The sequence below is a fragment of the Entelurus aequoreus genome, linkage group LG01 (assembly GCF_033978785.1).
Source record: "Entelurus aequoreus isolate RoL-2023_Sb linkage group LG01, RoL_Eaeq_v1.1, whole genome shotgun sequence".
Classification (NCBI taxonomy): Eukaryota; Metazoa; Chordata; class Actinopteri; order Syngnathiformes; family Syngnathidae; genus Entelurus; species Entelurus aequoreus.
The window spans coordinates 55,050,537-55,078,296 of record NC_084731.1 but is presented as its reverse complement, the minus strand read 5'-3'; the positions used below and the strand labels follow the sequence as shown (position 1 = coordinate 55,078,296).

General features: G+C 40.5%; 1 protein-coding gene across 2 annotated transcripts in view; it reads right to left on the bottom strand.

The window, feature by feature from the left end:
• Positions 1-26,490, bottom strand: part of LOC133654685 (sortilin-like) — a 96,359-nt gene extending 69,869 nt beyond the window's left edge. The window contains exon 1 of one of the 2 annotated variants that reach the window (XR_009826899.1): positions 26,106-26,490. Coding sequence is in view for 1 of the 2 variants with exons in the window: in XM_062054760.1 (XP_061910744.1) it covers positions 26,106-26,318 (213 nt within the window). In the remaining variant the exon portion in view is untranslated. The remainder of the gene's footprint in view (positions 1-26,105) is intronic. The other variant, XM_062054760.1, reaches the window with a different exon arrangement.
• Between the last annotated feature and the right edge of the window lie 1,270 nt (positions 26,491-27,760).

Below are 27,760 nucleotides of genomic sequence, written 5' to 3'. Positions count from 1 at the left end.
AAAAAAATATATATATTTTTTTTTTAATTCTTGTGCGGCCCGGTACCAATCGATCCACGGACCGGTACTGGGCCGCGGCCCGGTGGTTGGGGACCACTGATGTAGACCACAAGGAAGTGTTTTACATTTAGAAAAAAAAAATTACTATACAAAATTTTTATATAAGCCTTATATATGAAAAAAGATTTTTAAAAATAGACCATTGATCAGCAGTGCGCCTTATAATCTGGTGCGCCCTATGGTCCATAAAATACGGTACACTCTTTTAACAATTAATCGAAGCAACGGAATATGAATCAAATCTTTTTTCTTACTTGACTTAATCGATTAATTGTTGCAGCCCTGGACTACAGTATTCAGTCGGTATATAATCAGGGCAACAGGTCTCACACCAGTGTCACTGTCAGCTGCTTTTGCACCTGTTTCAAATCAGGCCAGCAGGCACTTTTACTGAAACCACAGCAATAGCGATAAACAAGAGATGAGGTTGGCACTTAAGCCTTGAATCCTCCCAGCTTCACTGGGGAGCTAAGAAAATAAGGGCTTCAACACATGCATAAATATGTACACGCACGCACGCCTGCACGCAGACACTACCTGGCAGTGTTGGGAGGGAGTTCGGACGCGGACACAATGAGCTGCTTGTTGGCTCCGTGTCGAGCTCTGACCTTTGCGCCCGGCCAATGTTTACATGTCTAAGAGATCAGAAGATGAGGTCAAACGCTGGCCTGGGATCTAACACAGCAGCGCTCTCATGTTGGACCACATCACAGGGAGCCAGGCCGGCGTGCACTTGTGTCACATCTCCAGATTGCCTGCAGGACCTTTTAACGAAACCATTTAGCTCGAGTACTTTGGAAAGAAGTGAAGGTCGAGCAGCGCGTTTTTACCGACGTTACACACTAAAAAATGCTGGGTTATTTTTTCCACCCAAAGGCTGGGTTGAGTCTGTTCAGTCATATTTATGGGTTATTTCTAAGGAGTAGTAACCCAGTAACTTAAAAAACTACAGGTTGCAATACTGACCTCTGCCTGGACTACTATTTGGACTACAAAAAAAACTCAAAATAACCAAGTTATTTTAGAGAATTGACCCAGCATTGCAGTTAAAATTTGGGTTGAATATATAACCCATCGATCTGGGTTAAATTAACCCAGTGTTGGTTTGATCCAATAGTTACCCATCAGCTGGGTAGTAAACTACCCAAATTGGGTAGTTTTTGTGACCCAAGCAGTAACCTAGCATCTTAAAAAAACTACAAGTTGCAATACTGACCTCTGCCTGTTGGAGTCATAAATCGTTATGACATTTGAACTATATAAAATCTCAAAATAACCAAGTTATTTTGTAGAATTGACCCAGCATTTCAGTTAAAATTACCCATCATTTGGGTTGAATATATAACCCATCTAGCTGGGTTGATTTAACCCAGCGTTGGTTTGGTCCAATGGTTACCCAGCAGCTGGGTAGAAAATTACCCAAATTGGGTCGTTTTTAACCCAGTGGTTTTAACAATGCACTGCATATGATGATAAATCATTTCAGTCACCTTTGATGCAAGGGTCCGACACTAAAAGTTAAAAAAGCTCTAGTTGAGGATAAAACCAGTCAGGACAATGATCTTGTATAACGGGAGACCGCGGAGGCACTGCAGGGGCTCGTGAAATCTTTGGTTAAAAATGCATTTTTTCACACCGCGCTGTTATTGTGAAGGGGTGGGGAAAGTGTGCTGTGGGGTTGCTCTCAGCTTGACGAGTAAAGAGGCGACCCATTTGAGGCTGTTTAAAAGTGTTGTTGCAAGTGCTGTTGGTACATTTATCTTACATCGATGAAGTCGTTCACAACAACACAAGCAGACGGGATGTGTAGTGGGTGTATGCGTTGTTCTTGCTAGCTTTAGCTTCGTAGTTTAGTTGCTGTTTCGAGTGGCCGTTACGACGTTGTTTAGTTCAAGATCTGGCGGTTGAGTGTTTTGCGGATAAACGAGCGCTACCGGACACATTATTTTCCCAAACTAATTTTCCTTCTCATCACAATGACAACATTTCACTCACATTTATGTCAACTTCACTGATATTCTGCGTTTAACAGCAGATTCCATTTTATTGGCCAATGAGTTCAGTGATTATTGATTATGCATACTAACGTTGTGTCAAATAAAAAGTATCAACCATGGTGACATCCCAAACTGCTAGTAGACGTGATCTTTTTTCACTCATTCACTCATCCGTTTCTTCGTCACCAGCTCCAGACTTTGCATGCACGTTGCGCGGCTCAATTGTTTTTCCCCCCGAATGTAATATTTTCATTATCGTGAGACGCCATAATCGAAATCAAAATTGGATTAATTGTCCAGCCCTAATACAGTGTCCGCATCACTGCAGACGCCGCACCGATTTGCCTGTCGCTCCACTCTTCCCTCATTCGTGAAGAAGACTCCGAGGTACTTGAACACCTCCGCTTGGGGCAAGATCTCCTCCCCAACCCGGAGATGGCATGTCACCCTTTTCCGGCCGAAAACCATGGCCTTGGACTTAGAGATGCTGATTCTCATCTCAGTCACTTCGAACCGATCCAGTGAGAGCTGAAGATCCTGGCCAGATGAAGCCATCAGGACCTCCATCATCTGCAAAAAGCAAATACCTAATCCTGAAGTCACCAAACCGGATCCCCTCAACGCCCTGACTGCGCTTGGAAATTCTGTCCATAAAAGTTACAAACTGAATGGGCGACAAAGAGCAGCCCTGGCGGTGTCCAACCTGCACTGAAAACGGCTCCGACTTACTGCGGACCGATCCTACTGGGAGCGGACCGCTAGCCCATACTCTCTGAGCACTCCCCACAGGACTTCCAGAGGGACCCGGTCGAAAGCCTTCTCCAAGTCCACAAAGCACATGTAGACTGGTTGGGCAAACTCCCATGCACCCTCAAGTACCCTGTCGAGAGTATAGAGCTGGTCCACAGTTCCACGAGCAGGAGTATTCGAGCAGGCGGGGAGGCATGAGACAGGACGGCATAACACAGGAGGCTCCGGGTCCAGAACTCAGAGGCATCCAAAACAGCGTGCAACTCAGGTCCAAATGCATTATTTCTTGCTTTGGCATAACATTCAAAAGTTTAAAAAAATACCAGCGAAGAGAGTACTTGAACAAAAATATTGAGGAAAAATTCTAACAAATTTCTAAAAATCTCCTTGTAGCCATGCTGATCCAACACTCACAATGTTATCACTTTCAAATTAACCAATGATTACTTGTTTAACGAAAGCAGATAACAATATGTTAGCATGACGTAACACCCCTCAGACATACTAGATGCATTGCCAACTTTGTTTCAAACTCACCACCCAACAATTATGCAACTGTAATAAATAATAACTATTCTGGACAATTGTTGCAATTAGGGATGTAACGATATGTACATTTCTTATCACCATTATCGTGACCAAACTTATCACAGTCACCATCATTCTTGAATGTGCTCAAAAAGTACACACGGAATTTTGACCAAGTTTAATTTTTTTAAATAACCAAAAAACCCACTATTTTGCATGTTTTGTTTTTCTCATGCTTCACTGATAGTGTTTTAGTCTTAGTATTTTCTGTTTTATTGACTTAGCCTTTATTTTTCAAATGCTGGTTTGCACCTATTTAAATGAAAATGGCCTAACAAATAACATCTTTGATTATATTTTACTTTTTCTGGCGGGCATGTGGCGTCCTACTCTGTTCAGCGGCCCTTGAACGCACCGTAAAAAATACCTCAGTCTCGTACTCCTGGGAGTGTACTTTAGAAGGATCATTCTGTTCTAAGAGAGCACAGCTCTTGTTCGATGTGAACAATTGAATATCTCAGTTCCTCAGACAGTAATGTGTTCATATAAGTTTGAATCGGGGCAATGTGGTTTCTTAATGAAGAAGTTCATGTCTGATATATTCGTGTTAGCATTTTAGCTAGCAAGCTAGCGCCAGTCAGTCTGTGAGTTTATCAAAGTGCAGTCATCAATCACGGTTTTTCGATCATTTTAAGTTAAAACGGTAATGGAATTGATCAGCTGGACTCTCGACTCAATTGACAAAATCTTTTCGACGAGGAAAAGAGTTTCGGGGGAGCCTGGCTGTTCTGATGAAACCATTGCTGCGGGGTACGTGAGAGATTCCTGGGACAAATGGAGAATCATGTGCCTCTCAGTCCTTTCCATCGAGGACGTGGAAGACATCTACCTATTTGGAACCATGATCGCAGGGTACCTGCTGATTGGGCTGGGCATTGCTCTGGTTTATCGTCAAATTCGTAAGACGATGACAGCCACTCAAGGAGCCCAAAGGCTGTTCGTCGCAATGGAAGGATTGTGTCCGGCTGTGGGATCACAGTCTGGGGCGATTTCTGAACTGAATCGCAAGATGGATCACATCATGGAGAAGCTTGTTGAAAGGGAAAAATTGGATGTGAGAGCCAACATGGACGAATAGAACAGACAAGCCATTGTAATGTCTGCTCGCGGAAAAACAAAAATCCTAATCTACGATTTGACTCACTCGAATGGCTTTGACGCTGCAACAACAGGAGCAGGCTGTTCTGTAAACATCCCCGAGGACTCTCAAAGATGGACGCTTCTGACCTCCCTCCCTCCTCAACGACACTTGGAGGTCGAACTTTGCTTGCATTGCATGCAGAACGGCCCCGGGCCTATGGACACAACACCACTACACCCAAAGACAAACACACACCCCACCCGCACCCAACGCCTTCACCACCGCTTGATTCCCCTTCGGAGTGATGGACGGCTGAGTAGCGCTTTATAGCAGCAGGCCGGCCTCCAGGGCCCCAACTCCCACCCCCTCTGTTGTGAGTTGTGATTATATGTAACTTGTTCATGTGTGCTATGGCAAATGAGTTTTTTTCCCTTGGACTCAGTCTGGACCGCCTCCCGAGGGTCCAGCCTTTGACTGATATTTTTTACTCTTCCCCCCCTTTCCCAATATCACCTTTTTCCCACCTTTTTTAAGGAGCGCCGTAAGTGGCTGATCCGTTGGCGGTCCTGTTCTTGTCTCCCTGTGACGTATGTCTGCTCTTAGTGGGACTGTGCCAAAAATGTAATTTCAGTTCTTATATGTCTTGTACATGTTAAAGAATGGACAATAATAAAGCATCTTGAATTCTCTTGATCCTAATACTGATCATCAGGAGTTTTACAGCGGTTGTTTTTAATACGTTTTTCGTTACATCCCTAGTTGCAATACACAACTATTCTCGCAGGACTTTCATCTAAATCAGGTGTCCAAAGTGTGGCTCACAGCTAATTTTTTTAACGGCCTCTGGCACATTTTAGTACTACTATTAAAATATGAAGTATAAAACACAACAAGTAGAATAAAAGGAGCAAACAGGTTAAATGTAACATGAAAAAGTTGCAATTTTAACTGTTATAACACAAAGCTGCCATGCAGACAGTTTTTTCTTTAAAACTGACACTTAAAAAAGTAATGAATCAAAATCAATGTTGTCATGAATTATTGACCTATTTAAGGCTCCAATTACTTCACATCTAAAATTCCACTTTGAATTTTTTGGTGGGAAAATATTGCGCATTTGTGTGTTTGCCATACAAGAAGCAGTTTTCTTTGACAAAAAGCTTATAAAACAAACAAAAAAACATGAAAAAAACAAAACTTATAATCCATGCTTAGATCTTAAAATTGATCGAGACTTAAAGGCCTACTGAAAACCACTACTACCGACCACGCAGTCTGATAGTTTATATGACAATGATGAAATCTTAACATTGCAACACATGCCAATACGGCCGGGTTAACTTATAAAGTGCAATTTTAAATTTCCCGGGAAACTTCCGGCTGAAAACGTCTCTGTATGGTGACGTTTGCGCGTGACGTCACTGGTTGAACCAGACATTTTGGAATAGCACGGTAGCCAGCTTAAGTCATCTGTTTTCATCGCTAAATTCCACAGTATTCTGGACATCTGTGTTGGTGAATCTTTTGCAATTTGTTCAATTAACAATGAAGACTGCAAAGAAGAAAGCTGTAGGTGGGATCGGTGTATTAGCGGCTGGCTACAGCAACACAACCAGGAGGACTTTGAGTTGGATAGCAGACGCGCTACCATGAGTACAGCTTTGGCTTCCAAACATTTGATCGCTTGCCCGTACGTGCGTGGCGCTATGTGCATTTCACGTACGCAACTTTGGGGAAATATATGTTTCTTGCCGACTCTGATGGCGGCCGGGGTGTCGTCGAAAGCTACAACGCCCGCCGCCGCGCCGCTGTCCTCACCTTGACTTCCTCCGTCTCCGGGCCGCCGACCGCACCGATCATCGTGGTGAAGTCCTTCGTTGCGCCGTCGATCGCTGGAACGCAGGTGAGCACGGGTGGTGATGAGCAGATGAGAGCTGGCGTAGGTGGAGAGCTAATGTTTTTAGCATAGCTCTGTCGAGGTCCCGTAGCTAAGTTAGCTTCAATGGCGTCGTTAGCAACAGCATTGCTAGGCTTCGCCAGGCGGTACAGCATTAACCGTGTGGTTACAGGTCCAGAGTTTGGTAGTATTGTTGATCTTCTGTCTATCCTTCCAGTCAGGGGCTTATTTCGTCTGTTTCTATATGCAGTTAAGCACGATGCTATCACGTTAGCTCCGTAGCTAAAGTGTTTCGCAGATGTATTGTCATGGAGATAAAAGTCAATGTGAATGTCCATTTCACGTTCTTGACTCTCATTTTCAAGAGGATATAGTATCCGAGGTGGTTTAAAATACAAATCCGTGATCCACAATAGAAAAAGGAGAGAGTGTGGAATCCAATGATCCCTTGTACCTAAGTTACGGTCAGAGCGAAAAAAGATACGTCCTCTTCTGCACTCTAATCCTTCACTCTCACGTTCCTCTTCCACGAATCTTTCATCCTGGCTCAAATTAATGGGGTAATCGTCACTTTCTCGGTCCGAATCGCTCTCGCTTCTGGTGTAAACAATGTGCAAATGTTCAACCTGTGACGTCACGCTACTTCCGGTACAGGCAAGGCTTTTTTTATCAGCGACCAAAACTTTATCGTCGATGTTCTCTACTAAATCCTTTCAGCAAAAATATGCCAATATCGCGAAATGATCAAGTATGACACATAGAATGGATCTGCTATCCCCGTTTAAATAAGAACATTTCATTTCAGTAGGCCTTTAAGCTTTTAGCTTTCATATTTGTGGGTTTGCCAGACAAGAAGCAGTTTTCTTTGACAAAAAGGTTGTAAAACAAACAAAAAAAACATGAAAGAATACAAAAACACTTGTAATAATCCATGCTTAGATCTGAAGTTGATAGAGAGATTTAAGCTTTTAGAGGAAAAAAAAAATGTATGACTTATTTTTAACACTTTTATGAGTGATGTGCTTTTGGATTTCCAACAATTTTAGTGGGACTTAAAAAAAAACACAAAAAAAACATATTGCTCAAAAAAAAAAAAGAGTATAAAAAAATAAAATCACTGTTATCAATATTCCACTTTTACTTTTACACAATATATTGTGTTTTTGTCATAAAAAACAGGGTTTTGAGAAAAAGAACATAAAACATGAAATAAATAATAACTTAATATCAACAGGTAGGCCTGAAGTTGATCTACAGATTTAAGCATTGAATAAAAATGTTTTTTAAATGACAATTTTTTAAAAATTACTTGCAGTGCGTTGGTGTCTTGCCAGATTTTGTATTTCGTAGGAATAAAGATTATGCATTCCTGCTGTAGGAGCACTTGCATTCGGAGGAGAGGAGGTACACAATGGTTAAGATATCAGTTTTACGCATGAATAACACAAAATGTAGATTGTAACGATCATGCTTTGATTGTCAAAGATGTTTGGTCATGTAATCTGTGATATTTCTACCTGAACAAATGCTTCTGATACTCATGATTTACAAGTTAATCATTTTCATATCTGTACATGACAATGTTTTAAACTTCTCTGGTAATAAAATGTAATATTCAACTTGCTAAACAATCCTTAATTGAGGACTACCAACCAGAACAAATTGTATAAAAATATACACTTTATTTCAATCTGCCAGAAAACATTTATTTGTATACAGTCGGTAGAAAAATCGCAGATTACTTTACAAACATTTTTGACAAAGCAGGATCATGATCATTTTGTTATGTAGTTAAACTGGATGTAACACATTGCGCTATTATTGTGAAGCCTGAAGTGTGTGATTGACCTGGTACTTGCATAATGTACCCTTTTCTTTCTCCATTTCTGATCGCTATTTCCCGCTAGTGGCTCATCTGTAACTAGTGAATGCAGCCATATTTTCCCTGGCTACGGAATGGCCCAAAGGCCAAAAAGGAGTCGTGACGCATTGGTTGGAATTGGGGGTTAAATCAACAAAAATGATTCCCGGGCGCGGCACCGCTGCTGCCCATTGCTCCCCTCACCTCCCAAGGGGTGATCAAGGGGATGGGTCAAATGCAGAGGATAAATTACACCACAACTAGTGTGTGTGACAATCATAGGTACTTTAACTTAACTTTAACATTTAATCTAGCGCTCCAATCATCTAAACAGACTCAATAACTCCACGGTGACGTTTTGGTGAATTTACTGAGGAATTTATGAAAGTGAAACAATACAAAAAGAAAGCCATTTTAAGGTAATAATACTAACACAGACACTTGTAAACATGTTTGAATATTTGCTCATGCTAACGAAGCTAGCTTGATAATATTACAATAGCATGTACAAATATGCAGGAAAACACACATGGGGCGGTTTAGTAAGTAAGAATGGTTTTAGTTATATTGTAAAACACACCAGTTCCATTGGCAGTAAAACAGGCCCAGGGCATAATACTACCACCACCATGCTTAAGTTAAAGGCCTACTGAAATGAATTTTTTTTATTTAAACGGGGATAGCAGATCTAGTCTATGTGTCATACTTGATCATTTCGCGATATTGCCATATTTTTGCTGAAAGGATTTAGTATAGAACAACGACAATAAAGATTGCAACTTTTGGTATCTGATAAAAAAAAGGCTTGCCCCTACCAGAAGTAGCGTGACGTAGTCAGTTGAACATATACGCAAAGTTCCCTATTGTTTACAATGATGGCCGCATGAAGTGAGAGAGATTCGGACCGAGAAAGCGACAATTTCCCCATTAATTTGAGCGAGGATGAAAGATTTGTGGATGAGTAAATTGCAAGTGAAGGACTATTGGGGAGTTGAAGCTATTCAGATAGGGAAGATGCTGTGAGAGCCGGGGGTGACCTGATATTCAGCTGGGAATGACTACAACAGTAAATAAACACAATACATATATATACTCTATTAGCCACAACACAACCAGGCTTATATTTAATATGCCACAAATTAATCCTGCATAAAAACACCTGCGTGTTTGTTATGCTAGCTCCTAGCTCCTCTGCTAGCTCCTAGCTCCATAGAACACGCCAATACAATTCAAACACCTGATCAACACACACAATCACTCAGCCCAAAAGACCGTTCACCTAACCCAAGGTTCATAAAGCTTATATATTTTTTAAAAGTTACGTACGTGACGCGCACATACGGTCAAGCTATCAAATGTTTAGCAGCCAAGGCTGCATACTCACGGTACCTGATATTCAGATGGGAATGACTACAACAGTAAATAAACACAAGACATATATATACTCTATTAGCCACAACACAACCAGGCTTATATTTAATATGCCACAAATTAATCCTGCATAAAAACACCTGCGTGTTTGTTATGCTAGCTCCTAGCTCCTATGCTAGCTCCTAGCTCCATAGAACACGCCAATACAATTCAAACACCTGATCAACACACACAATCACTCAGCCCAAAAGACCGTTCACCTAACCCAAGGTTCATAAAGCTTATATATTTTTAAAAAGTTACGTACGTGACGCGCACGTACGGTCAAGCTATCAAATGTTTAGCAGCCAAGGCTGCATACTCACGGTACCTGGTATTCAGCTGGGAATGACTAAAACAGTAAATAAACACAAGACATATATTTACTCTATTAGCCACAACACAACCAGGCTTATATTTAATATGACACAAATTAATCCTGCATAAAAACACCTAAGTCTTTGTTATGCTAACTCCTAGCTCCTATGCTAGCTCCTAGCTCCATAGAACACGCCAATACAATTCAAACACCTGATCAACACACACAATCACTCAGCCCAAAAGACCGTTCACCTAACCCAAGGTTCATAAAGCTTATATATTTTAAAAAAGTTACGTACATACGCAAAAAAAAGTTGCGCACATACGGTCAAGCGATCAAATGTTTAGAAGCCAAAGCTGCATACTCACAGTAGCACGTCTGCGTCTTTGTCATCCAAATCAAAGTAATCCTGGTAAGAGTCTGTGTTGTCCCAGTTCTCTACAGGCGTCTGTGTAGCGAAGTCAAAAGTCCTCCTGGTTAGAGTCTCTGTTATCCGAGTTCTTCCATCTTGACTGCATCTTTCGGGAATGTAAACAAAGAAGCGCCGGCTGTGTACTGTTGTTGCTGACTACGTTCGAAAAATACGTCCATTTCGCACCGACAACTTTCTTCTTTGCTTGCTCAGCTTCCTTCTCCATAATGCAATGAACATGATTGCAACAGATTCACGAACACAGATGTCCAGAATACTGTGGAATTATGAAATGAAAACAGAGCTTTTTCGTATTGGCTTCAATGTGGAAGGCATACCCGTGTTCCCCGGGCTACGTCACGCGCATACGTCATCCGCAGAGGCGTTTCGAACCGGAAGTTTAGCGGCAAATTTAAAATGTCACTTTATAAGTTAACCCGGCCGTATTGGCATGTGTTATAATGTTAAGATTTCATCATTGATATATAAACTATCAGACTGCGTGGTCGGTAGTAGTGGGTTTCAGTAGGCCTTTAAAGTTAAAGTTAAGTTAAAGTACCAATGATTGTCACACACACACTAGGTGTGGTGAAATTTGTCCTCTGCATTTGACCCATACCCTTGTTCACCTCCTGGGAGGTGAGGGGGGCAGTGGGCAGCAGCGGTGGCCACGCCCGGGAATCATTTTGGTGATTTAACCCCCAATTCCAACCCTTGGTGCTGAGTGCCAAGCAGGGAGATAATAGTCCCATTTTTATAGTCTTTGGTATGACTCGGCCGGGGTTTGAACTCACAACCTACCAATCTCAGGGCGGACACTCTAACCACTAGGCCACTGAGTAGGTAGGTCCTTGACGGTAGTCATGGTGTTCCTGGGATTAAAGGCCTCAACTTTTCTCCTCCAAACATATTGCTGGGTATTGTGGCCAAACAGCTCAATTTTTATTTCATCTGACATCACATGGACAAAGATAAGACCTTCTGGAGGAAAGTTCTGTCGTCAGATGAAACAAAAATTGACCTGTTTGGCCACGATACCCAGCAATATGTTTGGAGGAGAAAAGGTGAGGCCTTTAATCCCAGGAACACCATTCCTACCGTCAAGCATCGTGGTGGTAGTATTATGCTCTGGGCCTGTTTTGCTGCCTATGGAACTGGTACTTTACAGAGAGTAAATGGGACAATGAAAAAGGAGGAATACCTCCAAATTCTTCAGGACAAACTAAAATCATCAGCCCGGAGGTTGGGTCTTGGGCGCAGTTGGGTGTTCCAACAGTACAATGACCCCCAAACACACGTCAAAAGTGGTAAAGGAATGGCTAAATCAGGCTAGAATTAAGGTTTTAGAATGGCCTTCCCAAAGTCCTGACTTAAACGTGTGGACAATGCTGAAGAAACAAGTCCATGTCAGAAAACCAACAAATTTAGCTGAACTGCACCAATTTTGTCAAGAGGAGTGGTCAAAAATTCAACCAGAAGCTTGCCAGAAGCTTGTGGATGGCTATCAAAAGCGCCTTATTGCAGTGAAACTTGCCAAGGGTTATGTAACCAAATATTAACATTGCTGTATGTATACTTTTGACCCAGCAGATTTGGTCACATTAAGAACCAAACTTCATGAATGTTTTTTGTGACAAACAAGTATGTGCTCCAATCACTCTATCACAAAAACATAAGAGTTGTAGAAAGTATTTGAAACTCAAGACAGCCATGACATTAATTTTTTTACAAGTGTATGTAAACTTTTGACCACGACTGTATCTGTGGCTAAAAGAGTTCCTCAGTGTTCACTCTTACAATAACAATAACAGCTTGGTTATTATACAGGTTACAGAACGTAAATGAAGTATTGTCGACGGTTTTTGAATGCATTTTTCAAGTGATTCCGAGGTAAAATTGATTGCTCCTATTAGCTGCATTGCTAGCTACCTACAACAAGCCATTTTTTTATATGTTAGAATGCAAGAAAAACCTTCTTTTTCCTTCTTGTCTCTAATAAGGATTTTATATGATAGGCATAATTCCAAAAAAAAGTGCAGTTCCCCTTTAAGTGCATTAGCATACACTCTGGACACTTCATTAGACACACCTGATGAACTGTAATTGTGCTTTTAAAAGAGAAACAAAACAGACATGTGACTAGCACTATGAAACAAGTCGGCCCTTGGTCTGGTTCCTATCCACTTGGAGCCAAATATGGATGGCACATGGCGTTTTAACTACACAAAACGTTCTGTGGCTCTCCTGAGCGTAGGCTTTTGGAATGAGTGATTGAGACAGAAAGACAACACGGTGGTATGCGTCGCACTTCCAAAACCAGCTGGAGCCTTCATTATTACTCGCGGCCAGCCAAACAAACCGTCTGTGTTGCGAAAGAAGACACAACATGGACGAGGAATGTTAGGTACAAGGCTTCTTATCCCTGTTGGATTGTCTTCCTGTTTGTGTGTGCATGGCAGAGGTGTGGACTCGAGTCACATGACTTGGACTCGAGTCAGACTCGAGTCATGAATTTGATGACTTTAGACTCGACTTGACAAAATGTAAAGAGACTTGCAACTCGACTTAGACTTTAACATCAATGACTTGTGACTTCACTTGGACTTGAGCCTTTTGACTTGACATGACTTTCTACATTCCCCAAAACCCAAAGATTAAAAAGTTATTCAGGAGCGCTCCGTATCTTTCATTTTGTACTTGTCTGTCAGCGTGTTGTGCTGCCTGTCAAGCGTGTGTGCTCTCAGTACAACAGCTAATCAAATTAGTTCTACTTTGTTTTCGTCCCACAGCATTCATCCAATCAAATTGCAGGAAAACCAACAAAGAAGAATTGTCAAACAACGCGCCAGTAAAAAAAAAAAAAAAGCCAAAGTTGGTTTTGTACGGGTATAAAAACTACGACTTGGTCAACAAAAAACGAATTGCCGTATGCAAAACATGCAGTTCGAATATTACAGACAGAGACGCAACAACTTCCAACTTCGTTCGACATTTGAAGATGCACAAAGAAGGGTAAGTTTTCAATGCAAGATAATGTTTATTGGCTAAGTAACGTAACTTTTGTTTGCTGTGTAGTTAAATCAGTGAGGCTGTAAACTCACTGCTAACTTATAACCATAGACATCTTATAAGTAGACGCAGCATCGAGCGCTACAGCCTACTGGCGCTGACGAGACGCGGGGCCGCCATCTTGGAGTGGTGATCCGCTCCACTCAGTGCAATTCATTTGGCAGGAGCAACGAACTGTCAGCGCATTTAATTAATCTTACCTCACTGAATACCACTGATTTTCACACGCTTTTTTGTCATAAGTGTAGCTATGATAAAGGACACGTTTTCTTATTCATAGTTTGCTTAACAGTAATAGAATATTCTTATATGCTATAAGTGACCAGACGTCCGAGATCAAAACTGGGAATATAATCCCAGAGAAGGGGGAAAAAATGGTCAGCTATTTTTAAATTCAAGAAACAATATGACTAGGTTATATATACATGTGTATATCCTACATAAACAATGTATGAATACATTAGATATCTATTAATCATAGGGACCTATAGACTGTATCTCTGTTGCTGCAGCAGCAGAGAGTTTATTCTGTCTTGACACTTTGTATTGATATTTTGTATTACATTCTTCCCTTAAATGATAATGTTTACAGTGATTGTTTTATATGTATTTTTTATGTATGTAGATTGGATTAAAGCGTCTGCCAAATACTTAAACAAAACATATATAAACACCTGAAAGTCTTTATATCAGTTAAAACCACCAATCTGTTTCACTGGATTCAGAATAAAACCAAATTCTGTCTTACCCAACAATGTTAGTATTTGAATATTGTTACTTGAAGACTTATTCCTGGTTACAATTATACTGTTAAGAAAGTATTGTCTTATACTTTGCCTAAAATGAGAATGCATCATAATCAATGGCGGCTGGTGAATTTAGTTTTAGGTGGGGCAGAAAGTTTGTAAACCAAACCCTTGTAGGGGCGTCATCCTCCCCCAGAAGATTTCTTTGTAATATTCTTTTCACAAAATACAACCAGTAGTACGTTAATGTTAAATCTTACTTGTGAAATGTAATCCCCCGATTCCTATTTTCAACAGTCCGCTCATTTTAGCAGGAAAACGCTGAACACCAGCCCGACATCTTTTGTTTTCTACCTGTCAACTGTCAGTTTAAGCTGCTCGTCGGCTCCTCATCACCACTTCAAGATGGCGGCCAAATTGCTCGCGTCACAGCAGCCAATGCTGCGTCTACTTATAAGATGTCTATGGTTATAACGTCATTGCAAACACGGCAATCTGTTTCGTCCACTGCAGTTCGCTACCTTATTCATACTTTTTGTCAAGTGATTTTTTTAAGCAGGGTTGCATGACGTACCTACACATAACGTTACGTTAGTCAATGTATCACACACAGTAACGTAAGGTTAGACGGCGGTCAGCAGCACCGTGTATTTTAGCCACCTACAAAAAGACAAACATAGTCAAATAAAGGTCAGTTAAAATGTATACTATATTAAGAATATGTGTACATATTGCATAGGGCCCTGACATCTAAAAAGTACAACTCTGTTCATTGTTATGTTCATGTATTTGTTATGTTTTTCATGTGTACGCACTAGGGGTGTAACGGTACACAAACATTTCGGTTCGGTACGTACCTTGGTTTAGAGGTCACGGTTCGGTTCATTTTCGGTACAGTAAGAAAACAACAAAATATAAATTTTTGGGTTATTTATTTACCAAATTTGTAAACAATGGCATAACATACATATACACACAAGGTCCATTGCCAGGGTTAATGTGGTCAACATATATCAAATAAAAACTAAATAAGATAAGGCTCAGAATGGTTTCTTAACAAAACCTTTCTACATATAACGTGCTTTTTTTGATTGATTGAGACTTGTATTAGTAGATTGCACAGTACAGTACCGTATTTTCCGCATTATAATGCGCACCTAAAAACCTCCAATTTCCTCAAAAGCTGACAGTGCGCCTTATAATCCGGTGCGCCTTATATATGGACCAATATTGAGCTCCAACAGGTCTCGCAACTGCGGTAACTACGCCGACTTCATTTTCCCCCTTCTACGGCTGCTTACCGTAGAAGAAGAAGCGCTTCTTCTTCTACGGGGAAAATGAAGTCGGCGGCTGCTTACCGTAGAAGAAGAACTTCTTCTTCTACAGGGAAAATGAAGTCCCGTTGTTGCGAGACCTAAACTTTATGTAAAGACCCAAAAATGGCTCCTAATAAGAGACACGCTTACGGCGCAGAGTTTAAACTCAAGGCGATCAGTCAGGCAGTAGAACACGGGAATAGAGCAGCAGCGAGAGAATTTAAAATTAACGAATCAATGGTGCGGAAGTGGAGGAAGCAACATGATGACCTGCGCCAAGTAGTGTTGTGTCGTTCGCGAACGATTCGTTCGAAAGAACAAATCTTTTGAGTGAACGTACTGAACCGAATCTCTTCATGAACTGATTCGTTCCTTTCTCAGTTCAGTTGAGCTCCGCCGCGACCATGCCGGTATGAGTGGAACTGGCGCATTCTGTGACTCACTGAACCCTCGACGTCGGCGAACGACGCAGCCAATGAGAGGGCGGGGGGAGGGACTGAGCGAACGATTCGTTCACCGCGGATTAACGACATGAATCACTCAGTGAACGACAACGCTCTCGCTCTCTGCTCTGCGGGGGCGGGGGGTAAAGTGTAGGGCAGGCTGTTTTGAGAAGATTTAAAATAAAAATAATAACTAATGTATGTACACATACATAGGCTATTATTTACACAGTTATTGTAACAAAAATAAATTTCTCCTTGGGGATCAATTCTGATTCATATTATTATTATTATTATTATTATCCATTCTACTGCAACTGTTGTTGATGTTGTTTAGTAGCTATCATCATCATTATAATAATGCTGATTTGCAATTAAACTGTACTGCTGCTGCAGAAGTGATTCGGTTCACGTACTGAACTGCGGCCACAGTGTGGCGCTGTGTCAGTCACTGATTCTAGTGATTCAGTACAGTCAAAAGAACTGCAGAAGTGATTCGGTTCACGTACTGAACTGCGGCCACAGTGTGGTGCTGTGTCAGTCACTGATTCTAGTGATTCAGTAGAGTCAAAAGAACTGCAGAAGTGATTCGGTTCACGTACTGAACTGCGGCCACAGTGTGGCGCTGTGTCAGTCACTGATTCTAGTGATTCAGTACAGTCAAAAGAACTGCCGATACCATGAAAACAAGCCACATGAAAACAAACACACGTCCCCATTATCTCAACACATAAAGTTATGAGAGTAGACTACTAGTCTACTAGCAGTCTACTGGCGGGGGGTAAAGTGTAGGGCAGGCTGTTTTGAGAAGATTTAAAATAAAAAATAATAACTAATGTATGTACACATACATAGGCTATTATTTACACAGTTATTGTAACAAAATTAAATTTCTCCTTGGGGATCAATTCTGATTCATATTATTATTATTATTATTATCCCTTCTACTGCAACTGTTGTTGTTGTTAGATTAACGCGAGTCCCTACGCAGTGTGTGGGGACTCGCGTTCACCCTATTTGCTGCTTCTCCCGCAAATGTCTGCACTGTACTGTACTACGTACTGTACTAAGGGGCGCCCCCTTAGTGTTGTGTCGTTCGCGAACGTGATTCAGGGAGGGGCGGTAGTGTTGTGTGGGCGCCTATTTGCTGCTTCTCCCGCGAATGTCTGCACTGTACTGTACTACGCACGCCCCCCCTCCACCCCTCCTATTTTTTTATTTTTTTTGGGGGGGGGGGGAATTCGGTGAACGAATTTTTTGAACGAATCATTTTAAGGAACTGATTCTAGTGATTCAGTACAGTCAAAAGAACTGCCGATCCCATCTCTAGCGCCAAGTAAAGAAGACTAAACAGAGTTTCCGAGGGAACAAAGCGAGATGGCTACAGTTGGAGGACAAACTTGAATAGTGGGTTGTTGAACAGAGAGCAGCAAGTAGAAGTGTCAGTACAATCACTATTTGTTTTGTTGACATTCCCTTTAGCGCAGCTCCATCTAATGGATGCATAACATAACCGCAGCCTCTACTGTAGCATCTATTCTATGCGCCTTATAATGCGCCTTATATATGAACAAAGTTTTAAAATAGGCCATTCATTGAAGGTGCGCCTTATAATCCGGTGCGCCTTATAGTGCAGAAAATACGGTACATATTCCGTACAATTGTCCACTAGATGGTAACACCCGAATAAGTTTTTCAACTTGTTTAAGTCGGGGTCCACGTTAATCAACATTAAACTGCCTCAAGTTGTTGCTCAGATTAAATAAAATGACAACACTTTTCTTCTACATATAAAAAGTGCAACATTAAACAGTTTCAAGTCCACTCATCATGCTTAATTTATTACAGCATTTGGGAAGCCTGTAGTTGATTTTTATTATGTAAATGTTATATTTTTATCAACATGTGATAGCAGGGACCCTGCCATTCAAAACTAGGCTGCTCCATTACTAATGATTAATGTAACTATAGTTGAAAAAAATAGTACAATAGCAATAGGAGAGACTATTCATCCCTGAACACCATGGAGTTCATGTAGGCTTAATGATGCAGTTACATTATTATATCAACTATCAGAGACAGCTTCAGGAAACTCTTCATTTAACATAATGTCCTTTTTTGATGCTTCAAAACAGCTCAATCAACACAGAAAAAGTTAAAGTGAAATAACAGACAGACAGGGCTTTGCTGTCCGTAACACACACACACACACACCGCAAAATGAGCTAACGTTACGCTAAAAGCGAATTAGCCTTCATTTCAAGCAAGGACTGCGAGCGGGCTGAGCTGCAGTTTATATTTCTAGAACGTCAACGGGCTCATAGTGATGTTACTGTAGTTGACTGGAAGGTGTTTATTATAATTTGGGGAGAGTCCGCTGCATTATGCTTACCTGCTAAACACCTACATGCTCATCACGACGAGCACTGACTCCATGCGCTCTGAATACGCACTGCTGATTGGCTGTTACCGCTCTGAATACGCACTGCTGATTGGCTGTTACCGCTTTCTGTGTAACCAATCAGATGGTTGTGTGGGTGGGACAATGCTGGGTGCTGCGGAGTGCTGAGAGAGACATAGGCAGTAGAAGCGGAGCAGCTTATTAAGACTTTAGCTTTGGCAGCTACTTAATATGATTGTGTGGAAACTCGTTCGGTACACCTCCGAACCGAACCGAAACCCCCGTACCGAAACGGTTCAATACAAATACACGTACCGTTACACCCCTAGTACGCACACATCAACACACATACAGTATGAGATGAGATCAATGAGATCAGGTAAGAACAGAATAGAAACTGCTGTGGAACTAGTTACAATGCAATATGCCATGGGAATACAACTTACACTTTTGTGCAAATAAGTACAGTTGTACTTGTTTTTTCAAATGTGTTTATTCTGTAAAGCAATGAGTTAAATGTTTAAAATGACTGGTTAATAATGCTGTTATGAAGTGCAATGTCAGCACTATTTTTTTTCCTGCAATTTCAAATGCACTTGTTTTTTTAATAAATAAATACAGCGTTTTAAAAGCATACACAATCTGTGTAAATATATTAGTTTGTGGTTAAAAGGACTTGAAAGGACTCGAAACTCAAAATGCAGGACTTGGGACTTGACTTGAGACTTTCCAGTCTTGACTTTGGACTTGACTCCAAAGACTTGAGACTTACTTGTGACATACAAAACAATGACTTGGTCCCACCTCTGGTGCATGGTGTTCTGTTCCCACGCACCTGGAGCACATTCTGCCTCCCATGTCCGCCGCTATCAGAGACGCACGCGTCGGAAAAGGTCATGCGAGCGTGTGCTTTTGTGGGAGCTTCATATTCAAACACTGTGGATGCTTTTTAAATGACCCCCTCCTCTGCTCTATCCCCTCTGGCTGCAACATGTTGAGGGGGGGAAACATTTGCGAGAGGTGAAGCTGGTCTGTGGCCAGCTGCTGGAGCACCAAGATAAATACCAGACTTGCGCGGGAGGAGAGGAAGAAAAGTCATTTGTAGTTTAGAAATGAAGAATGAAATCAAGTTTTTTTTTTTTTTTAACATACACGTGTGTTAATGCTTGCAGGTAAAACCCCTTTTAAAGTAGCAGTAGAGTGGAAGAACACGTTGCCTCTATTGAAGCTATTATCATATTTATCTGATTTATGACACCTAAAGACTTCCAAAGTTTGTGGATAAATAGCTATCATCAAAATTAATCCAAACTCAGAAGAGTGACTCTTCTGATTTACTGTATTTTTCTGACTAAAAGGCGCACTTAAAATTCTTTCATTTTCTCAAAACTTGACAGTGCGCCTTATAACCTTATGTACGGAATCATTTTGGTTGTGCTTACCGACCTCAGAGCTATTTTAGTTGGTAAATGGTGAAATGATAAGTGTGACCAGTAGATGGCAGTCACACATAAGAGATACGTGTAGACTACAATATGATGGCAGTCACACATAAGAGTAAGGCTGAAACGACGCGTCGACATAGTCGACGTCATCGGTTACGTAAATACGTCGACGCCGTTTTTGTGCGTCGACGCGTCGCATATTTACGTCACACTACCGTCATGGCGAAGCGCAAAGCAGACGATCAAAGCAGACGATGCGAGCGAGGGGGAAAAATCACGCGAAAAGTCGTCAAAAGTGTGGGAGTATTTCAATAAACGGCCTAATAATGTTGTTGTATGCACACTGTGTCGAGCGGAAATGGCCTATCATAGCAGCACAACGGCTATGAACGAACATTTGAAAAGAAAACCATCAACCATCAACTAGTCAATCGTCCGCGCGTGTATACGTTGTCATCATTACACAAAAACATGAATGTGTCATTTGTATCTGCTAGGGGTGTAACGGTACGTGTTTTGTATTAAACCGTTTCGGTACGGGGCTTTCGGTTCGGTACGGGGGTGTACCGAACGAGTTTCTAAGCTAAAGTGTTAACAAGCTGCTTTGCTCCTTCTGCCTCTGTCTCAGCACGCAGCATTGTCCCACCCACACAACCATCTGATTGGTACACACAAAGCATTATCAGCCAATCAGCAGTGCGTATTCAGAGCGTTAGCAGCCAATCAGCAGTGCGTATTCAGAGCGCATGTAGTCAGCGCTTCAGCGTGGAGCAGATAGGTGTTTAGCAGGTGAGCATCAGGCAGCGAACTCTCCCCAAATGATAATAAACACCTCCCAGTCAACTACTAGTAACATCACTATGAGCCCGTTGACCTTCTAGGAATATAAACTGGAGCTCAGCTCACTCGCAGTTCTGGCTTGAGGTGAAGGCTAATTACCTCTCAGTTCCAGCCACATCGACCCCTTCTGAGCGCCTATTTTCAGCTGCTGGGAATATTGTAAACAAGAAAAGAACCAGAGCATGTACACATGCTAACCTTTCTTCATTACAACTGTTAGACACTCACTGGAATGAGTAGAATTGGTTATTGTGTACTGTGTTGGACTGGATGTTTATTTTGCACATTTTAAAAGCAATACTTAATGTTTACAGTTCTCCAGAATATTTAGATTGGCACTTTTTTGTATTGGATGTTTATCTTTATTTTTGCACATTTTAGCAAATAAGCAATACTTTCACTTTTGTTGAAATGTTTACACTGTTGTTACAGAATATTTCGTTTTGCACGTTTTTGTATTGGATGTTTATCTTTATTTTTGCACATTTTAAAGCAAAAAAAGCAATACTTTTACTTTTGAAATGCTTATACTATTGCAGAATATTAAGATTTGCACTGGATGTTGACTTTTATATTTGCACATTAAAAAGCAAATAAGCTACTTTTAATTTTGTTAAATGTTAAAAGTTTTAAATGTTTACATTGTTACAGAATATTTAGTCATGTTGTTGTCAATGTTGACTGAGTGGCCATACTTCTTTTTTTTTGTAAATAAAAGCCATGCCTTTTGAAAAAACTGGCCTACATTTATTTTTTCATCTTCATTTTGAATAAAAAAATAATCGGTAAAAGGAAAAATATTCTATAGATTAATCGAAAAAAAATCTATAGATCAACCGATTAATCGAAAAAAAATATCTATAGATTAATCGATAGAAAAATAATCGTTAGCTGCAGCCTTACATAAGAGATACGTGTAGACTGCAATATGATTCAAGTAAACACCAAAATTGTATATGTTCCATTGAAAATATTAAAAATTACACATAGCACTCAAAAATCTGTCAAAATGTTTTAGTAGGACTTTGGTAAGCTATGAAGCTGCACCGCTTGAGTGATTGTACTGTGCTTCAACATATGAGTATTATTATGGTGTGTGTATAAGGTAAGATATATTATCTGGCATTTTGCTTTGCAATATTATGCAAAAGCAACTTTTTTTTTACCTACTGGTACCCGTTGATGTGTATTTGGGATCTGCATAAGTCCTGAAAATGTGTGCGGGTCCGCCTTTGTATTTGGTGCTGACACCATAGTCGATAAGCTTCTTCTATTTCTCTATCTTTTTGTTATGGGACATTAATCCTCCGCTGTTGCCATTTCGAATATAAAGTAGTGTAAAGTTCTTACTTATATCTGTCAGTAAACTCGCCATGAAAGCGCTAAAACATACCGGTGTAGTGAGTTTACATTATTCACCCAAGGAACTTTAGTTATTAGAAAGTTTCGGTTAGACAGTTTTTCACAGGACACATTTGTTGTTGCACTAGTGAGCCACGGATGAGAAGATGCTGCTCCGTTATTGATTGAAGTAAAGTCTGAATGTCATTAAAACAGTTAGCTCCATCTTTTGACACTTCTTCCACTCCCGTCCTTGCACGCTACACCGCTACAACAAAGATGACGGGGAGAAGACGCTGTCGAAGGTGAGCCACGTAAATAAGACCTCCCACAAAACGGCGCATCCTGAAGCGACTGTCAGACAGCGGCTTGAAGATGATCCGTAAAACATAATCTATGCAACATTTTGACCAAAGAACAACCGTTTACATGTTATGTAGACCACAAGGAAGTGTTTTAAATTTAGAAGAAAAAAAAATAAAAATAATATGACCCCTTTAATGCACCTTATAATCCGATGCGCCTTTTGTATGAAAATAGACCTGACTAGACCCGCTCACCGGCAGTGTGCCTTATAATCCGGTGCGCCCTATGGTCCGGAAAATACGGTAAAAATAAAAATGTATATACGTGGGGACCGCGTGGCAAAGTTGGGAGAGTGGCCGTGCCAGCAATCTGAGGGTTACTGGTTCAATCCCCACCTTCTACCATCCTAGTCACGTCCGTTGTGTCCTTGAGCAAGACACTTCACCCTTGCTCCTGATGGGTCCTGGTTAGCGCCTTGCATGGCAGCTCCCGCCATCAGTGTGTGAGTGTGTGTGTGAATGGGTGAATGTGGAAATAGTGTCAAAGGGCTTTGAGTTCCTTAAAAAGGTAGAAAAGCGCTATACAAGTATAACCATTTACCATTTTACATAACACTTATTTTCACATCGAACAGCTCAATGTCTTAAAGGAGTCATTTATATTTGTAAAACACATCATAGAGGTCTACATAACATGTAAAGATGGTTCTTTGGTCAACTTTCTGCTGGAAACATCCAACTTCAAGTTTACTTTTTGGCTGCCTCCTAAAACAGTTTTGAGAGGAGTTGTTGTAGTATGCAAATGAATCCCTCCAGGCCACACCCCCTCACGCCGACAGGACCACTGCCCCCACCCCCGGAAGCCTTGTTTTGTAGTTGTTTTTTTGTTTTGCTAAGACCGTATGGAATATGGACATCGGTGAGTGTCACCAACCATCTGTTTTGAGTGACTTTCACCACATCACAACATCCCAGATGATACAGAGAGAGCAGCGGCTCGCCGTGTTTTGTCGTCGGCTCAAAAAGAAAACAACACAGAGGAGAAAAAGAAAGGAATAAGTCATAATTGTCATAAATAGTAGTCACCGATTCTGCCATTAAACTTAGTTTTTTGGAAAATCCATCTTTATATTGTCAGAGGACGGTGATGCTATTGACTTAAAGTAGAAGGCTAAGCTAGCTACACAACAACTCGAGCTAACAATGTAAAAGCATCATTAACACATTTCTAACCTACTGTTGTTATTACTTACCGTTACATTGTCTCCTCTATTGTCATTAATAGTAGTCATCGACTCCACCATTAAATGTGGTTTTTTGGAAAATCCATCCATCCACCCATCCATTTTCAATCCATCTTTATATTGTCTGAAGACAGTGATGCTATTGCCTTAAAGAAAAGGCTAAGCTAGCTACACAACAACTTGAGCTAACAATGTAAACGCATCATTCACACATTTTTAACCTTCTGTTATTACTTAGCGTTTCATGGTCTCCTCCATTGTCATAAATAGTAGTCACCGACTCAGCCATTAAACGTAGTTTTTTGGAAAATCCATCTTTATATTGCTGAAGGTTTGATGATGCTATTGTCTTAAAGTAGAAGGCTAAGATAGCTACACAACAACTCGAGCTAACATTGCTATCGTATCATTCACACATTTCTAACCTACTGTTATTACTTAACAGTTTTATTGTCTCCTCCATTGCCATAAATAGTAGTCACCGCCATTAAATGTAGTTTTTTTCAGAAAATCCATCTTTTTGTGAAGGTTTGTGGGTGAAGGACGTCTCTTCTTTGCACACACTCGAAGCGACTTCTTCACAGTTAAAGGCACATTGCCACAAATTATTAAAGTTAAAAGTAAGGAACTTTTTACTTCAGATGAGGCTGAAAGTTTGTGTGGTTACTTAAAAGCAAAACAACAACAGAGCATTTTCTTCATTGGTTTCATCATGGACATGTTGTGCTACAAAGCCGTCCTACACAAATTAAAAATGGCTGACTCGTGTGCAAGGATGTTTGAGTACATTTCTATATGTAGATAATCCGCTGATAAAAATGTCACAAAATGGGGCAAATTCCAAATGGCTTGTTTGAAGGAAATATGAAGGAAGGCAGGATTTTTAAAAAAAATAAAAAAATCTCTGCAACGCCTCCACGGTTTGATTTCAATTTTTTAGAATTTATGCAGATCCCAAATACACATAAACCGGCAACAATAGATTAAAAAAGCTGGTTTTGTACAATAATGCCCCTTTAAAAATACTTCTATCTGAAATCTACCTAGCAAACTCAAATTTGAATCTATTGAAAGGAGAATACTATATTTTCCGGACCATGGGGCACACTGCCGATGAGCGGGTCTAGTCAGGTCTATTTTCATACAAAAGGCGCACCGGATTATAGGGCGCGTTAAAGGAGTTAAATTATTATTATTATTTTCTAAATTGTAAACACTTCCTTGTGGTCTACATAACATGTAATGGTGGTTCTTTGGTCAAAATGTTGCATAGATGATGTTTTACAGATCATCTTCAAGTCGCTTTCTGACTGTCGCTTCAGATTGCGCTGTTTTGTGCCGTGAAAAACCGTCCGACCGGAACTCTCTAATAACTAAAGTTCCTTGCGTGAATAATGTAAACTCACTATACCGGTATGTTTTAGTGCTTTCATGGCAGATATAAGTAAGATCTTTACACTACTTTATATTAGAAATGGCAACAGCGGAGGATGAATGTCCCATAACAAGAAGATAGAGAAAAAGAAGAAGCTTATTGACTATGGTGTCACCACGGACTACAAAGGGGGAAGCGCGCAAATTTTCAAGACATATGCAGATCCCAAATACAGATCAGCAGGTACCAGATGGTAGGAAAAGTTGCTTTTGCATAATATTGAGAATCAAAACGCCAGATAATATGTCTTACTTTATACAAACACCATAATAATACTTGTATGTTGAAGCACAATACAATCCATCAAGCGGTGCGGCTTCATAGCTTACCAAAGTCGTACTAAAACATTTTGATATATTTTTAAACGCCATGTGTAATGTTCTATTTGTTCAATGGAACATATAAAATGTTGCTGTTGTTTACTTGAGTCATATTGCAGTCCACACGGATCTCTTATGTGTGACTGCCATCATATTGCAGTCTACACGTATCTCTTACTGCCATCTACTGGTCACACTTATCATTACACCATGTACCAAATTAAATAGCTTTGAGGTAGGTAAGCATAACCAAAATTATTCCGTACATTAGGCACACCGAATAATAAGGCGCACTGTCGAGTTTTGAGAAAATGAAAGGATTTTAAGTGTGCCTTATAGTCCGTAAAATACGGTATGTTTACTTTTTTCTACTGTTTTATGTGTGGGGGAAATTTTATTTTACATAATCACCATTCTAAACAATATTAGACACACCCACATACCTATTATCATTTCAGTATCAATAACTATAATAGGGTGGAAATTCTTGGACAAATACAGTACAGTAGTCTGAATAGAAAACCGAACATAAAGGATTGGTCATAGTAACAAAAGTGTAGGTTTGTATGTTGTGTTGACAATTTGACTAATCGTTTAAAAAAAAAAGGATATGGGTGTTAAAATACCACCAGAAATGTTTCACAATATTCCAAGTCTCCTAAATAGTTTCTGTTGAGAGTCATGGTTATCATCTTTCACTCGAACCTGCTCAACAGAAGTCACTGTGTGTAACCTTCTCCCACGGGACGTGTTCCAATCCCCAGACGAAGACAAATAAAGACTTTTGGACGGCTAATCACGGAGGTGAAAATAGTCACTCACAGTGTGGGTGTTGTTGAGCAGCGCTGACTGGACTCCAGGAAAAGTTGGGCATGAGTGTCCATTGAAAGCCGACTTTTGCCAAATGCGTCGCTCCTCATCACCGCTCAAATCCCTCGGCGGCCTCCCGGCGAACGACTTTTCCCCCGCGTAGAAATGTCTCGCCAGCGCGCATGTGAGGAAAGCACAAGAGAAAATGGAAGCCGCGGAAAGCATATTTAAAAGACGGCTGGTCTTTTAAAGAATGAGGCCGTGTTGATAGCAAGTAACTTAGTTTAAGACTGACGTTCTCAACAACATACATGTGTGTCCATGCAGTCTTGCTATAGCACATTATATGCCACGGTAAGTTGAATACTAACCAGTACTGCTCCCTAGCGGTCATACATGTAATAACATCTGATCATAACAGTCGGCTCTCCACGCTCACGGTGCTTCATTAATCCACAACACTGACTCCTCTTGGCCCCGCCCCCTCATCTCGTCCTAACGCATCTTCATTAACAGCCATCCGCAGCAACCTCGTGATTGGTCAGGACGAGAATACCCTGCATTCCCATTGGACCAGAGGACTCTTCCTCGACTAGCAGTTGTCGAAAGTTTCCAGAGGTTTTAGCAGCCCCTGGTGGTTGTCGGTTGTACAACAAGTCCATGAAGTGCTCGAATTGAATGCAAAAATGTTAAAAACATATGTAACTTATTAGGAAAATCCGACACGCAAATATTATTGTTTGCTTCTCTTTGACACTGTGAAGTTATATACTCCAACGGCATACAGTACTGACACGTTAAATACTGTAGTAAACACTGAAATGTGGTCTTTTAAACATATCTTAACAATATGAACTTAATGATACGGTTTTGTAGACTTCCTTTTTTAAAAACCTAGATGCGATTTACTGTATTATATTCTTTTTTGTATGTTACAATTCGGTATTTAGTTTTTTTTATAGTCTTTAAATATTTTGAGGGAATTTATCTTTTTTAATGCTAACCAGACATTTTGCTAGCACACAACACTTAATGAAATAAATATATTGATCTTTGCCCATTATATTTATGCATAATAACTAAAGTATACAAATAGTTATGCATAACTGTAACTGGTTAGTTTACAAGAAAAAAGTGCATATTGTCACACAATACTGCCATGACACGTGGGTTTAAGATGTTTGCGAGCCGGTGTTGTACCGAAATCTGTTACCCATCGGAATTTGTAACTCCAGGGGGCGATGTTCCCATGGCGTTTGTTTGATGGTTAAACGGCAAGCCCAAAGAGGAGGAGAAGAAGAACGCTTGCGTAAATGGCGTAAACTATCCTTAATGCTGAAACTATAATAATACTCATACTATATAATACCCATACTATAATGAAAGTAAGTAATTGATTTCCAGAATATGTGTAATCTATTAATGCTGAAATTCTGACAACTGACGTTTCAGCATTAAGGATAGTTTACGCCATTTACGCTAGCGTTCTTCTTCTCCTCCTCCTTGGGCTTGCCGTTTAACCATCAAACAAACGCCATGGGAACATCGCCCCCTGGAGTTACAAATTCCGATGAGTAACAGTTTTCGGTACAACACCGGCAATATGGCACAATCTCAAGATAAACCAGCAAACAAGCCGTTACCATGGAAACCTAACCTAAAATGTG